Source organism: Miniopterus schreibersii, assembly GCF_964146895.1.
Source record: "Miniopterus schreibersii genome assembly, chromosome: 15".
NCBI classification, from domain to species: Eukaryota; Metazoa; Chordata; class Mammalia; order Chiroptera; family Miniopteridae; genus Miniopterus; species Miniopterus schreibersii.
The window spans coordinates 45,598,283-45,614,496 of record NC_138115.1 but is presented as its reverse complement, the minus strand read 5'-3'; the positions used below and the strand labels follow the sequence as shown (position 1 = coordinate 45,614,496).

The window sequence follows — 16,214 nt, the reverse complement described above, 5'->3', positions numbered from 1 at the left end:
GGGCCCTCCGGCCGCGTGGTCCGCGCCCCCCTTCGGGGCGGGGCCCCAGAGAAACAACAACAAAGAGGCCCCGCCTCCAGCCCGCGCCCTCCGCGGGGAGCAGAAACCGCGCGACCGGAGCGCCGGGCCGGGCGCGCGCTGGCAAAGGTGGCGGAGTTGCCCTGGACCACTTCTCGGGTACCCACAGGACCCCCGGGTACCCACGGGACCCCCGGCCACCGCGCCCAGAATCCTTGCTTCGCGCGCTGGAGCCCACGCTCCGGAACGCACGCTGCCTGCGCGCCTGGAGCCGGCGGACGGCCCGGGCTCTGGCCGCCTCCCCGCGCACCCGGTTACCCCGCGAAACGAGGGTCGCGGGGAACCGTGGGAGAGGCGTGCGAACTCATCGGCGGAAAAAGGCTGTCTTCTTTGAAATGACAAGCGGGGCCCCACGTCCACACCCCCAGGTCCCCACACGCAAAGGCACAGCTGGGGAGGCCTGGAGTTGGAGCCGGGCAGGGGAGGGAGGGCGCAGCGCCGCGCACCCTTAACCCCAAGCGGCGCTCGGCTCTCGCGCCCCGCTCACCCCCGCGCTTCGATCTGCGTCGTTGAAACTGTTGTCCGGCGCCTCCCGCAGGGGAAGACCCGGCTCCAGACCCGCCTCGCCGCCCGCTGCGCCGCGCCCAGGTTCGCCCTCGGGGCGGTGCTGCTCCCCCCGAGATTCCGCCCCTCCCACCCCACCGCCCGAGCTGCGCGCGTCGCGCGGCGCCTCGAAGCTAGGAGGGAAAGCCCGCCCCAGCCCGGGGGAGGGGGCAAGACCCTCGCGCACAGAAATTATCCCCCCACCTTGTCCAGATTTGTGGCAGCCTTTGTTAGGGCCGGAGCGGGGCCAGCGGCCGGGAGGGAGGTGGTGCCTGGAAGGCTGAGCCGGTTCACTTCTCTGATCCCGTTTCCTTACACAGAAAGGGAAGAGGTTAGGCTCCTTCTGTGCTTTGCATTTTTTTACGCGGCCGAAACCTTATTCAAACAAAAACTTACGCAAAAGCCGGCCCTATAGAAAGCATATGACCACAGTGAAGTGGAAACGAGGGTCCGCTCGCCTCCAGTTTCCAAAGCACCAGAACACTTCAGGGACCACAGTTGGGAGTCACTCCCCAGAAAGATTTCTGAGTCTCTCAAGGTCCCTTCCAGCTCCGGAAAGTTCTATGTTGAAATGACAGCGCCTCCTTGCCACACCCCGTACAGAGGCCTTTTTAACACAGAATTGAATGTAGTGTCGCGTGGGACACCCGGCAGCGTATTTGGTAATCCCACCAGAGGCTATACTGATAGGCCCACGATGGCAGGGAAAGCAACTCCATATCCTGAATATAGTAAGTCCCTACTTAACACTGAAGATAGGGTCTTGGAAACGGTATAATGAAACCAGTTTTACCATAGGCTAATTGATATATGCAAGAGTTAAGTTCCTATGGTATGTTTCTGGTCACAAAAACACAACTAAACTTTTAAAATAAGGACACCCTCCCCTCCCCCCCCAAAAAAACACCACACTTCTAATACTAGACTTTGAAATAATGTGAGCTATATGTTCATTTAAGAAAGATTAATAAAAACAAGATCATTCTTTTCCAACCTGCTTGTTCCAGTTCAGGGTGGCCAGAGCCTATCCCGGCAGCTCAGGACACAAGGCCGGAACCAGCCTTGGACAGGACACTGTTCAATTGCAGGACCACTGCTCACCCACTCGGACTGGGACAAGGTAGATAGGCCAATTCACCCCAATGTGCACATCTTTGGGGGGGGGGGGAGGAAACCTAGGTACCCAGGGAAAATCCACAAAGACACAGGGAGAACTGGCAAACGTCACGCAGACAGCGGCCCCTGCCAGGAATCGATTTTTCTTCTCAACATTCTAACAAAATGGCATTGAACAAAATGATGTTATGCAAGGACCTGCTGTAAATAAATCACTGCCTTTTCTAGGGAGGGTAAGTCACTGCCTCCTCCCTACTGGAAGCTACCAACCATAATCCAAGTGCCAGCCGTTAGACTGGCTGGGTCCTCTCTTCTACTCCACACCAGGCAGGGTGTCACCCTAAGAACTCAGAGTGGTCTGAGTTGACAGCCCACCTGTGTCTTCCACCCTGATGTCTCTCGGAACTCCAAATTTGCATGTCCAACAGCCTACTTGACCCCCGATAGTTCAGGTATAAAAGGGTGCTGTGGGACAAGAATTTATGGCTCCTGAAAGTCGTTTTCATCTTATATTTGATAATCTTTTATTGGCATAAAGGGACAAAGATGAGAAAGTTATTTTTTTCATTCTAGCATCTTTATATTCCCCCTAAATTCTACTTGAAATCCAGCTAGTTTTTTTCATGAGGAAGTCAACTGATATTTTCCACATTCTGCTTAGAAATTTCTTTTTTCAAGCCCAAATGCTCATTAGGTAAACTATCTTCCAAGTTACCACAGGTACTCAGTTTCCTTGCATTTTTCTCAGCTTCCTATGATTTTCTCACCATTTTTCCCATCTCCACCCACAGCCCAGTTTTAATGTCACATATATTAGTTTCTTGTTTTGGCACCAATTTCTACATGTTATCTATTGCTGTGTAATAAATCACTTCAAATCCACATGCTTTAAAATAGTATTTATTTAGCTCGTGAATCTGTAGGCTGATTTACATTGGGCTTGGTTGGGCAGTTCATCTGGACTCATTCGCATGTCTAAGGCGGTCAGTCACCCTGTGGTTGATCCAGGATGGATCTGGTCAGGCTAACTTAGGCACAAAATTTTCATGAAAAAGGCAGAGAGCAAAGTGACAGCAATCTCAATTGCAAAAGGCTTTTCAAGCCCTGTCTCACATCATGTTTGTGAAAATCCCATTGGCCAAACTTGCAGAGCTGAGCCCAGAGTCAGGGGTGGGAGGCACAACAGAATCTCATGGCAAATTACGTGGATATAGAGACAAGTGAAGAACTGGGGCATTTTGCAATCCAGTCTAGAGGTCAATGTTATATTTGCTTCATAAAAATAATCTAGAAGTGTGATTTTTTTCCAGTATTCTGGGATACATTATTCAGCATAGGGATTAACTAACTGGTCTATGAAGGTTTCATAGAATTCCCCTGTGAAACCACCTAACCTAGTGCCTTTAAAAAAAAAAAAAAAAACTATTTCAGAGGGAAGGGGAGAGGGAGAGAGAAACATCGGTGTGAGAAACATTGGTTGGTTGCCTCCTGTGCTTGCCACAAGCTGGGTGTGTGCCCTGACTGGGAATTGAACCTGCGACCCTTTGGTGCATGGGACCACACTCAACCAGCTGAGCATAGTTGGATACTAAACACTGAGTTCCTATTTTTCCTTCGAGTTTCTTGAACATGTTGGTTCACTGCTACTTAATTCTTGAGGAGTCTGATACCAAGCTGATCTTTCCTTGTAAAAAACTAGGTCTTCTGGCCTAGAGTCCGCCCCCCCCCCCACCTTTAACCTAATAGTTGGGTAGGATATTTCTTAGTTGGTCATTCTGGGATAATTTCCCAAGTAACAAGTAAGGCCCTTTGAAGATATAGATTCAGGTCTTCTTTTGTATTCAGAAATTTCTCTTGGGGTACAGCTTTAAATATTAACACTGTCCCATTGTCTTATCTTCTGGCTTCAGGAGCTCCAATTTTACCTGTGTTAGCCTTTCTTTGCCTATCTATCATTTTCTTTCCAGGCCTTTTTAGCTCTTCCTTTACATATATATTTTTTGCTGCCTCAGTGTTTTTCCTCTATATGCTTTACTGTACTTGTGGTTATTTTCATTTGGATATGTTGTAATTCAGTCTTCATAACTATTATGATTTTTATATTTTTGTTCACTCTTTCCCAAGTTTGCTCTGTTCCCTTTTCACATATGCTTGTTGCTTTTTGTTTTTCTTCTCAGTTTTTGAATTTCTGATCTGTGGTATCCTTTCATGTTCACAGTTGTTTTCTAAATTAATTCTATTTCTTGGTCAAAGAGAGCTCTTTTCTGTTGGTTGATAAGATAAAATTTCATCTTCAGCTTCTTGCTTCCTTTTTTCCCCATCACCCACCAAACCTACAAAGGGCACCGCTCCCTTTCAAGTGCTCCTTGGTGCCTGGGAGTCAGGTAGCCTGTGGGCGGAGCTGAGGCACATTCATCAGGCCCATCAGGTGTTTGGGGTGGGAGATGATGACAGATACTGAAAGAAGGGTGAGAGCGTGAAGGAGGGATAAGCATGAGAAGACTGGAAAAGAAACTGGGAGACACTTCGGACAGCTGAAATGAGGGAGGAAGCACCAGCAGGGAGGGCCAGGATATGGGAGAGACTTGGCTGGGAGTCAGGGTTGGGGGAGACGATGGACAGGGGGTCAGGGGGTGGGGTGGGGTGGCTGCGGATTAGGGTTTGGGGGGAAGTGGCCAGAGAGTCAGGACTGCAGAAGGGCATGAGCTGGGGTCAGGGTATGTGGAACAGCTTTGTCTCCCCTATTCTGCTGATTTAGGTCCCTGAATTAGCTTTATTTCTACCTTTGAAAATGAAAAAGTCACAGTCTTTATTGGAGACATCCCAGGCTCAGTGTTATCCTGCCTCCTGAAATAAAGGCAGGAAAAGAGATGCTCCCCTGCCCTGAGCACAAGGACACAGGGAAGATGCGCTAAGCAGGCTTCCCGGTGGTCCCAGACTGGGCTGGAGCACCTCAGAAGTCAGAGGGCTGGCACCCAGAACAAGAAGAGGGTCCGGCTGTCCAGGGCCATGTCTCCGAGTGGGGTCAGCGAGTGTGGGCAGGCAGGGTCAACAGGCTCACTCCCGGGCCTGCAGGACTCACTCCAGAAGCCCCCGGGGCTGGGACAGGATTCTCTGCTCAAGCCAGGCATACCTGGGGAGAAGGGCAGCATAGGCCTGGATGGGCGGAAAGAGCGCTTTAGAATGGGGAGGGGGAGGGGCCTCGTCCATCACTTTGTAACTTGCAATTTAAAATTTTTACATCCCATTTACTTGCCATTTAATTTTTTTTTGCTGGGCAAAAGAAAGGAAGCATCAAATCATAAAGAAAGAAATGCTACTGGTTCTCAAACCTGAGTATAAGATTTTTTTAAAATGCAAATTATGACACGAAGCCAATTTTTGTTATCAAATCTACAAAATTAAAAAACGAATTTTAGTGAAGAGACCTGGATATGGCTGTCTCATTGCACAACTGGCAGAAGTTGCCGGTGCAACCCTTTTGGGAATCAACTTGACTTTACACCTGTATTAAGGAGCTTGAAAATGTTCACAGCCTTTGACCAGTGATTCTACTTCTGCAAAGCTCTAAGGAAATAATATTACATGTAGGATGCCAGGCCCACCAAAGTTCTTCTTAGACACCATGAAACATTCAGACTCATCAGACGACCACGGGCCACATGTTGGCTCTCAAGAGGGTACACTGGAGAAAACATCTCTTCAATGGGAGACCATTTAGTGGGCCATATAGCAGTTTCCACAGGGGCCCAGAAAAGGGTCTCTTAGCCTCCCTGCCTTCTCCCTTCCTTGCCCCCCAGGTTATAGTTCAGGTGCAAGGAGATGAAATACACACTGAACAGGTGCAAGAACCACCTTGGCCTTGACACCTCATGTCCCACAGGGGTATCTCTTGTAACAGCTCCCTAGGCAAGAGACACGCCCTGAAGTCACCGCACTCAGGGAAGAGTAAGTATGCCTACATGTATTTATGGTCTTCCCATTCCAGGTGCAGTTTCCCAATTAAAGGCCATTTTTACATAAGCAATGGTGCCTAGTAACACTGTAGACATTCCATTTTATTAAGGAAGAAACTGCAAAGGAAACAGAGCTAGAAAGTTAACAGAATAGAAAAGGGTTAACTCTTAACCCACAAAGAGTTGGTTATGTTTGAAAAATTAGAAGCAACTGCTCTAAGACACGGAAAATGCTCAAGTAAGTTATGGTTCATCAGCCAGACAGAATACTATGCAGTCATTAAAAATAATGTGTGTGTGCATTTTTAAGAATGTAAATACTTACACAGTGATGTAGAATTTTATATATATGGAAAATTATTATATGTACAGTGTGCTGTATAATACACCCAAACAAAAAAAACAACAAGGGAAAAAGGACCACAAGGAAATACAGCCTCACATTCTCACCCTTCATTCAGTGATTTTTGAAGCTGTTTTCTCCTGTGGCTCCATAAGCCTTGTCTGAGAAATGGGGCACTTGAAGTAGCACCTATTGTCTTAAAAACAAGCAACACTTAAGACAAAAGGACCCAGTTTCCTTGGGACTCGCACCACCACTCGTTCCCACCCATCCCATCCCTTCTTCATTTGGCTTAATTAGCTCCAAAGCCAAGTACTTTAGTAACTGACTATGCAATAAGGACCTATTCTTGGTATAGCTCCAGCAGCTCTGTGAACACAGAGAAAGTGAGTCCTTGACTTCCTCTCCAGGGAAGAAATTGCAACATTCAGCTAAGTCCAGAGAGAAAACACTGCTACTGTTTCAAATTTCCACTTGAGCACAGTACTCCTGCTGTGCCTGAGAGAAAACAGGATGTCACCCTGCTCTTGAGGAATTTACAATCCAGTCTGCAAATAGGTCACTTATGCCATCAGAGATCTGTGACTGCGTGCAACCTGGTGTTGAGACAGATTCTGAGGTTACACTTGGGTTTAGTGGTAAAGGGTTCCACGAGCTATTAGTGACTGGCCATAGGCAAGCCGGGGAGAGTGGCTGAGTATTTCCTACCTGTGACGAAGCAGGTGCAGCTTTCCCCAACTACCTTCTTCCTTGCTGGCCTCCTAGACAGGACGAAAGAGCCAGACCCTGCCCCATTCTTGCTTACAACCAAGGCTGACCACTTGACCAAGTGATAGTCTATTGGGGGAGTTGAGGGAAGCAGAACAGGATGTCTTAGGAAGTGTGTGAGGAGAGGCTCTGGCCAGTGAATGCAGTTGTGAGGGGACATGATGTCTGGAGCAGCTGCAGTCGTCCTTCGGCCATCTGGGACACGTTTAGAGCTGCAGGATCCAATTCAGGAGCCACAGCCATATGTGCCTTTGAGCACTTGAGATGTAACTAGTGCTCTAAGGACACACCAGATTTCCAAAGCTCCAGACAAAAAAGAAGCTAAATATCACATTAGCACTTCTTAATGATTACACGTTGAAATGACAATATTTTGGAGATACTGGATTAAGCAAAATATTACTAAAAGTTATCATATATTTCGTTTTGCTTTTTTAAAAAATCAGACGACTAGAAAATTTGAAATGATCTATGTGGCTCCCATGAGGTTCCCACTGTCCACTGCTGATCTGGAGAACTTCGGGGATCAGGACCTGGGGCCCTGACACTGTGGAACCACTGAACCAACACTGGCAGTGACCTTCAGACCTCCTGTTACATAACGAAGCCGTTATAGTCAAGGATGGTCTTTAAACCTCACAATTGGCGGTTAAAAGTAGGCAGGACAGATGTCCCCACTTCACAGATGAAGAAACAGAGGTTCGGAGAGAAGTGCTGCTCAAGGTCACACGAAGGTCAGACGGTGAGGGAGAGGAAGAAAAAGTTCAGAACTCAAAAGGCCTTTTATCTCAATGTAGGATCTTTCTACCGCACTGAGCTGTCTCTTAAACATAAGGACACACAACAGTAAGTAATAAAATCCCACGTACACCTTTGTGTGTGGGTTACCCTGTCACCTGGAAAGCATGAGCTTCTGCTTCCAAAATACCAAATATGCTGGGAACAGTTCTCCGTGGTGTTTCTATGTCTGGTGATAGCTTTTGTTCCCTATCTTTTCAAGGATGTCTGTATAGCAGCCCTGGAAGACAGAGATAGTGTCGCCCTCTGGGGGCAGAGGGAACATCTTTGCTGACCGGGATAGTAAAGATGTGTCCCCTTTGGGGGCAAAGGTTGGGCAGGTTTGCTTGCCGCTCCTTTGTAAGGTTGGGGGCTCCTAAGCTCGGGGTCCCTCAGTGACACAGACATAGTGTGTGCACAGCATCCACTGGGACCACTCCACATCACCGCAGGGCACGTCAGGGCCAAGGGAAACGGAGGCAGGGTGAAGCTCATGCTGCCTGCTGGACCACCGGGAGTAACCAAGCCCTCTGTCTGCACCGCCCCTGCTCCTGGGCCGCAAGCACCTTCTGCAAACAGAACAGCGGTGCGGTGGAGGCTGTGGCAACCACCCAGACTGCGTGAGGAATGGGGAACTTAACTCACCCAGCCCTCAGCTGACAGCCCCCTGTGGGGATGGCTTCAGCTACAGAGCTGCTTTACCCCATCCTGGGGTAGCCTGCATGCAATGGCCGACTGACATGGGGTAGAAAGGCCTGGCCCCTGCAGCCCAACTGGGTAAAACTCTAAAGGGTCACCCCAGCTTCAGAAGTTCCACAGGGATGCCTGGGGGCTCCACCGAGACTGCCCTGCAGCTCACCTTCTCCCTCTGCCCAGTCCTGCCTCCTTTTCCGTCCACAGGCTAGATCCCAAGAGCACGCCCTCGGAAACCTCCTGCATCTTTAATCGACGTCTTATCATCTGCTTTCCTGGGAACCTGACCTGTAACCGTGGGGGCCGCCGTACAGGGATTTCCTGGCCCGACCGACTGCACAGCCGTCTTGGATCCAGACTTCAGATCTGAGTGCTAGAAACCCAGCATGCCTTGTGCTTAAGTGACAGTCTTTCAGCTGCTTCTGTAACTGGTGGAATGAAAGGGCCTGCCCTGAGGCATACAGAGCAATTGTGCCCAGCAGTCTACCTGACCCCTGGGGCTTTAAAATCAGCAGTTATCTGTGAATCTTGGTTGACAACCTGGCTTCTTTTGCTCTGGTTTCCTTGACAATAAAGAAAAAATAGAAGTAGCATGTCCCCTTTTACTGGGCACATCAACTTTTAAGGCAGGTGACAAAGAAAGACTTACCTTTTGGGGGGGGGGGGGAGGAAAGAACCCAGTTGGTTTTCACAGTGCAAATGCTATAAACAAATTCTGATGGTCTCTCACCTGAGAAGCGCCTGGGCTTGGGGTAGCAGCTAATCTGGGATTTGGGGCTAACTTCACAACCTCTGAAAAGGACATGCCTGTCGCAGCTGCAAGGCCTAGAAGAAAAAGCTCATGTCATTGCAAATCAGGACATTAACCGGAAATAGCATTTTATCTCTGGGGTGATAAAATGTTCTGAAACGGCATTAGGGTGATGGCTGCAGAACTCAGTAAAATTACTAAAAAAATTACCGAACTGTACAATTAGAACTGGGTGATTCTTACATATGATCATGCTTCAGTAAAACCATTAAAAAAAAGAAGAGTAAAGAAAGGTTCAAGTGCAGAGCCTTCAGCAGGGCCTAGTTGGTCTTGCTCACTGATCACGCCTGTCACAGCCAAGGGCTGAGCCCCAGCATCTAACAGAAGGGGAGGACCACCCTCTCCCCTCTCGCATCACTCGTCTCTCCCATCGTTTCTCCATCAGTCACTATATTCTAGCCACCCTGGAGCAGCTTTCAAGTCCTCCTGTCTCAGAGCCTTTCCACCATGTGGAATGTTCTTCTCTTTCCACGTATTTATTCTCTCTCCCTCAGATAAGCTGCAGCGAAGAACATCACTGGCTCAGGAGGCTCCCTCACCCTCTGCCCCTAAGAACCACCCGCTTCCCTCAGGGCATTTCTCACGGGTCTGGCCACAGGTTTGTTGAAGGTCCCTGCCTTGCTCTGTGAGGCCAGGGCCTGGGTCTCCACTAGAGCCCTGGGGCCTCGCACCTACCTGCATATAGGAGGCGCTCAATAAACACTCGCCAAGCAAAGGAGTCACGTGGGTGGAAAAGAGGGAAGGTTCCGCAGGTGTGCAGGAAACAGTGAAGGGTTTCTAGGCAATTTAAGGAGTAGTAGAGGATTGACAGGGAAACACGCCACCTCCAGGAGTGAAGGCGGGCCCACGGAAGGGGCGAGGCCCAGTTTTCTATCCGAGTGCTGGAGTATCCCAGCTCGGAGCTGAATGGTGAGCAAACAGGATGAGCGGCGGGGTGGCCAGCGGTGAGATAATCAAAAGCTCTGGTTCTCGCCCAGCCAGTGTGGCTCAGTTGGTTGAGCATCGCCCCTGCACCAGGAGGTCGCCAGTTCGATTCCCAGTCAGGGCACATGCCTGGGTTGCGGGTTCGGTCCCCAGTCGGGGGCATGCAGGAGGCAGCTGATCAATGACTCTCATCATTGATGTTTCTTTCTCTCTCCCTCTCTCATCCCCTCTCTCAAATCAATTTTAAAAAATCATATTTATAAAAAACGTACTTAGGTTGTACATCGCAACAAAACTAGCATGGACTCGAAGGAGAAAGAAACTTCAGTGAGTTAAAAAAAAAAAAAGGAAGAAAAACTCATAGGTAAGTGCAAGTAAAACCCAATATGATATAAATTTTAACTGAAAACATAACAATCTGGGAATAAATTTCCCACTGATCCTGATACAGGAGGCGTGAGGTGGACAGGGTGTGGAGGGAGGGGAATGAAAAAGAGGAACATTACTAAGAGAATTAATAATTAATTCCCAAATTAATTCTCAATGTTGGTAGAAAACATGTCTTAAAAGGTGCGTTAAAATGTTAAAAGTAAACAGGTGAAGCTGGAACCTCTGGAGGAAAAAGATAAAGCCCTTAAGGTCCATGGGCAGCCGAAATAGCGGCCTGAGCAGGCAGAGGGCAGAGAAAATGGACCAAATGGAAGGAAGAACACCCTGTGGGCACGTGCTGCTCCTGCCAGAAGCTTCCCAGGTGGAGTGGTTCCTTTATCGCCCAGTTTCAGAGAGGCCTCCAGGCCAGCAAAGGGGCCTGTGGCGCTGTCCAGGGTCCTGAAGTGCTTGGCTCGGAAGCCTTCCCTGTCGTCTCAACCTCCTGCTCTTGCTGAAAAGACGGCTCATCCCTCTCTCTTGCCCACCAGCTGTCCACACTCAATCCCGCGTGCCCTCAGTATGCCCTGTGTCCTTTCCCAGTGTCCCTGTGCTGAGCCTGACTCTGACCAGGCCTCTCCCCACTCCCAGTAGAGAATTAAGGAACAGAAAATTGGGGTTAGCTCTCACCTGCTGGGGGAGGAGAAAAAATGAAGCTACATCCATCCCACAAGACTCCAATGCCCCTCAAGACTGGGTACGTCCCAGTCTCCCCTCTCCACCCTCCTCAGCCCAGCCGGTGCCCCAACCGCTTCCAGAGGCATCTCACCCCATCCATCCACCTACCGTGGAAAGCTCGGTAAGCAGAGCCCAGGCAGGCTGAGTTGGCAGTGTCTATGATGTATACCGGGGCGCCAAACACATCCGCAAGCACCTGGGAAGGACAGAGGTTCCTGCTGTGGGGAGTCGCTCCTCAGAGGGAACACGGACAGTCGGCACACACTTTCCAGGCTCTCCTTCCTCACCCGTCTTCCGACGCCTCTCATGCCACCTCTACTGCCCTAAAGGAGGTGTACCTGGGCATGCGCCCTGGTGGTACAAGGGTCGAGATGACCTGTGGGATGTCCCGAGTGGAGGGCGACAGCTCCCCAGGTTATTCCTGCACTGTTTAACCATTTTATCAAAGACAAGGAGGAAGACTTAGCAAGCGGTCAAGGTGGGCACGGCTGGGTATCAGACTAATATTAACAAGCCCAGACCCAACAAACGAGGGCATGTTTTACAGGGATAAAGTTTTCCATTTAGGCCACAAAAATTAATTGCATACATTTAAAATGGAGGGTGTGTGCTAAGAGGAGCTCACATGGAAAGACTTGGGGGGGGTCTTAGTGGACCAGGGATATTGTAGGAGATGCCACTGATGCCCCATCTGGATCCCCTGCCTGGACCGGTGTGCACCCCTCCCCAGATGCTGTGAGTATTGGCTGCTAATGGCTCCCAGCTGCCCCTCCTTAAAAGAACTGCTCTTGGCTGAACAGAGGCTGCCTCTCACAGGAGGTTATTTTCATCTCTTCCAGGGTGGCCAGCTGGCCCCTTCCCCCAAGGTGGAGACAAGTTTGTGGGAGAGTTCATGTTCCAGATCTCCCCAGAGGACGGAGCTGAAGCTGACTCCAGCCAAAACCACATCCTTGCTTGCCCTCCCCCTGCCCTGCCTGCATCTCTCACTCCCTTTCTCCCTTGAGAACTCTCTCAGCACATCGCTTATAGAAAATGCCCACTTCAGACTCTGCTTCTAGAGAATCGTACCTAAGACAGGTATATTACAAGTCAAGAGTTGACGCAGTGATTCAAATGGCTAAGGCAGCCTCAGGCTACATCCTAAAATACTCAGGGTCCAACAAGACCCTGACAGCCCCAAGATGTAAAGCCTGACTGTCAGACACCTGCAGGTTGATTCCAATTTTGGTCAAATATTTCTGGCACACAATGACGGATCGGAAAGACAATGACAGAGTCTAACAACTATATTACAAGAGGAATGGTTGAGAAATCAGAGGTGTTTAAATTGGAAGGCAGAAACTCTTAGGAAGGCAAGAACACTGGCCTGCGATGTCAGGTGTGACATGTGGGGCAGGCACTTCCTGGTGGCTTCAGAGGCCAGGGCTGTGTCAGAGAGTGGAGTCATACAGGGCAGTGGATTTCCCGGGTCTAGAACAGCCTGCTCACAGCGTGAGCGGGAAGGCAGAAGCTCTGCCTTCCTGGGAGAGGAATGGGGTCAGAGGTGGGCAGTGTCTGGCTCTTAGAAGTAACAGACCTCCTGGTAACAGGCCCTACCAGCACTTACTTGTAATATGTCTCTGTTGTGAGAAGCCCCTCCAGTGGCCAAAATCCTTGTCTTGGGCACTGCAAGGAAAAAGAAAAAAATGAACGGCTGTGACAATTCCCAAGGCAGAAAAGGCTGTTTTCCGGAGTTCTTCAGACACAAAGGGCTTGTGTTGGCCCATTGCTTCTTATCACAGAGGATTGGGGGAGAGACCCAAAAAGCTGGTTCTGTCCCTGCAGGCTTGTCACATATAATTTGCTTGTGAAGCTGCCGCCCCACCCACCACTTTCTGTCTTCATTTTTTTTTTAAACATTGAAAAACAAAATCTCTCAGTGAAAAAGCATTCATGCATTACACGCATGTTTAGAAACAAATGTTTTAAGCCCCCGCTGCCCCTTGCTCAGCCTGCTCCATCTGCACTCTCGGTCATTAAGAAAGTACCTGGGCTGGGGCAGAGAAGGCAGGCCAGGCCCCTACGGAAACAGTCTAGGACTAGGAAGATGTTCTAGTGTGACTGCATGTTGGAAAATCAAAATCAGCCTCCACGCCTGACTGCAGGGAACACACTATGAAGGCTTTCAATAAACTTTAGGGTTTGTAGGCACAAAGGAAAGAGGCTATAGCTACATAAAAATAAGCTCATAAAAAAGACTGGAAAACTTCCAGGTGGTATGAGTGGTTGGAAGAGGGGATGGGATTCTAAGTAGCTTTCTCTACTTTCTAAGCTTGCTACGACAAAGTTTTATTGCTTTTACAAATCAACCTAAACAAAATGAATTATACATAGAAACATAAGCTGAAAGGGACCATGGCTTCAGCCTAGCGCAGGTGGATGCATGTCTGGTGGTGTCTAAACATCAAGAGAGCGATTGTTCTTTAAATGAAGCATCTGTAGCCAGTGGTTAAGAACCAGAGTCCAGAGCCAGAAGCTCGGTTCAAAGCTCTGCCAGCCTCAAGTAGGTAACGTAACACATTCCCTACTTTGGGAAGCGGGGGCAATACCAGTGCCTACCTCAGAGCGCTGTTGTTCATAAGGAATAAGTGCTCAGAACCAGGCTGGGCACACAGTAGGTGCTTAATAAATGTTGGCAGCTATTATTATCATGATCATCAGTCTTACATAAAGTGCCTCTTTAATAACAAGATTCTGGCTGATCAAGAATGAAACCCAAGTGGGTCAATCCACACAGCAGCTGGGAAGATGACACCTCTTCCCAGTGCCGCCCTCGGTGGTTCCAAGCACGTGCATTTACCTGATCTTGCTTGAGGGGAACCCAGCTGAGCCGGCAGGACAGGTTTGCTTTTGCTTTTAAGCTTGCTAAGAGGATAAGTAACCTCATGCTGTTTTGCACAGGAAACGCTAGAGAGGCTGAGAATGATGACCTGATCCCATTACCCCTCCTGAGCCCAGGAGGACCTCTCGGCCCTCGCTGCCTCTCCCTGCACAGGAGCTGTTGGGGACAGCCTCCAGCTCCCAACCGCCCCCTCCTGACAGCTAGAGAACCCTTCATGCCAGGCATTCGCTGCCAACCTCACTACCATCCCTGCCCTGCTCACCTGATCTTCTTAGGGAACTTGAAGTCTTGGAGACATTTGAGGAATTTCTTTGTACAGTTTGAGTGGAAAGGTGGAGAGGAACGGGGATGTTTACAATGCTCATTTATCTACGAGCATGCGTGGCTTAACAAGGTATACGTTCTAAGAAGTGCATTGTTAGGAGATTTTGTGATGCAAATACCATAAAGCGCACCTACACCAACCTGGATGGCCAGCCTCCTACACACCTAGGCGACGTGGTAGAGCCTAGTGCTCCCAGGCTTCAAACCTGTACAGCACGTTACTTACTGAATACTGTGAGCAACTGTAACACAATAAGTATACATGTATCTAAACGTATCTCAGCATAGGGAAGGTGCTGTACTTTCATAGGACCAGCAGCATCACCACGAACACGTGAGTAACGCGTTGCGCTACAACGTTACGACGGCCACTATGTCACTAGGTGGTAGGAATTTTTCAGCTCCGTTTTAATCTCATGGGACCACTGTCCTATATGTGGTCCGTCGTTGACCTAAACGTCGGTATGCAGCACATGGCTGCATTTAAACATTTTTATTACACACACACATCCTGAAAAAATCTACATACACATCACATAAGCTGATAGCCTGACAAATTTTCCCAAGTGAAACACCCATCCACCCCAGGAAGCAGAACGTCATCAGCACCCCAGGGGCCCTCTCATGGCCCCCCTCCCTGAAAGGTAACTGCTACCTATCCTGACTTCCAACCTCAGCACACAGTTTTGTCTGATTTCGAATGTGATGTACACGGAGCCCTGCCACATGTACTTTGTGTCCGGCTGCTTTTGCTCGGAGTGCCATCCGTGAGATTTACCCATTCTGTTGCGTGTAGCGGAGGCCAGTTCATGTTCGTTTCTGTGTAGCATCACGCTACACGAAGACCCACCATGCACTTATCCTGTCTGTTCTCAGCGGGCATTGCGTTGCGTCCCATGTGGGACTCTCAAGCACAGAGCCACGCTGCGTGGTCTCCCGCATGTCTGTGGAGAACACATGTACACGCTTCCAATACACGTCCACCGACAGGTGTGCATGCAGCTTAGTCAGTGCTGCCTAACAGGTTTGCAGAAAGTTCCCCTAATGCTTATGTTTACAATATCCTTTTCTTTGGTGGGTTCAAAAACATAATACTATGCAGAACTTAGAGTGCCCATAAAAGTACCATGAGGAGGCCGTCAAGCAAAGGGGCTTCTCTAGTGAAAACAGCTGCTGCCCAGAGGGACAAACACATCTTAGAAACCTGGTTTCCTTGCAGAACCCCAGGCATACCAATGCCATCAATATGAGGAACTTGCCCGGCTGGCGTGGCTCAGTGGTTGAGCATCGACCTAGGATCCAGGAGATCAAGGTTCAATTCCCCATCAGGGGACATGCCCGGGTTGCGGGCTCGATCCCCAGCAGGGGGCGTGCAGGAGGCAGCCGATCAATGACTCTCTCATTGATGTTTCTCTCTCCCTCTCCTTTCCTCTCTCTGAAATAAAGATATACTTTAAATAAATAAATAAATAAATAAATAAATAAATAAATAAAACCTTAAAAAAAATACAGGGAACTCACTCACCTCCTAAAGCTGCTCGAGTTCTTAGAAATCGCTTTCTCCCCACGTGCCTCCCCCTTCCTTGGTTCTGCCACTCCATTCCAGACCTCGTGCTTTGGACAGTGGCTCTATTCCCCATCCAAACTGAAATGCCCAAAACTGTGCCCCCCAGGGAGGTGGGACCTGGCCAAGCTAGAGGTCAAGGACCAGACATGGCCCCTGCCCAGACTTTCCCACCTGCGTTGCCCACGTCCTCAGGGTCCAGAGCTTGAGACATTCAGTTTGCAGGATGGTGCTCAGAGTTACAGAAAGATCTCCACGCCCTACAGCTCCTGGCCAGACCAGGCTACTGAGGGCAAAATGTAGGAGAACCACCTGTCCCCTAGCGCACGCCT

The 16,214-nt window shown here is 49.3% G+C and overlaps 1 protein-coding gene across 1 annotated transcript in view; it reads right to left on the bottom strand.

Annotated features, from left to right (window-relative positions):
• Positions 1-2,622: 2,622 nt before the first annotated feature.
• XYLB (xylulokinase) overlaps positions 2,623-16,214 on the bottom strand; it is a 30,005-nt gene continuing 16,413 nt past the window's right edge. Inside the window, exons 16-19 of the mRNA XM_081159365.1 lie at positions 12,720-12,778; positions 11,222-11,309; positions 9,005-9,099; positions 2,623-4,893 (exon numbers count right to left, since the gene is read on the bottom strand). Of these exons, the coding sequence (XP_081015491.1) occupies positions 4,816-4,893; positions 9,005-9,099; positions 11,222-11,309; positions 12,720-12,778 (320 nt within the window). The 3' untranslated portion in view covers positions 2,623-4,815. The remainder of the gene's footprint in view (positions 4,894-9,004; positions 9,100-11,221; positions 11,310-12,719; positions 12,779-16,214) is intronic.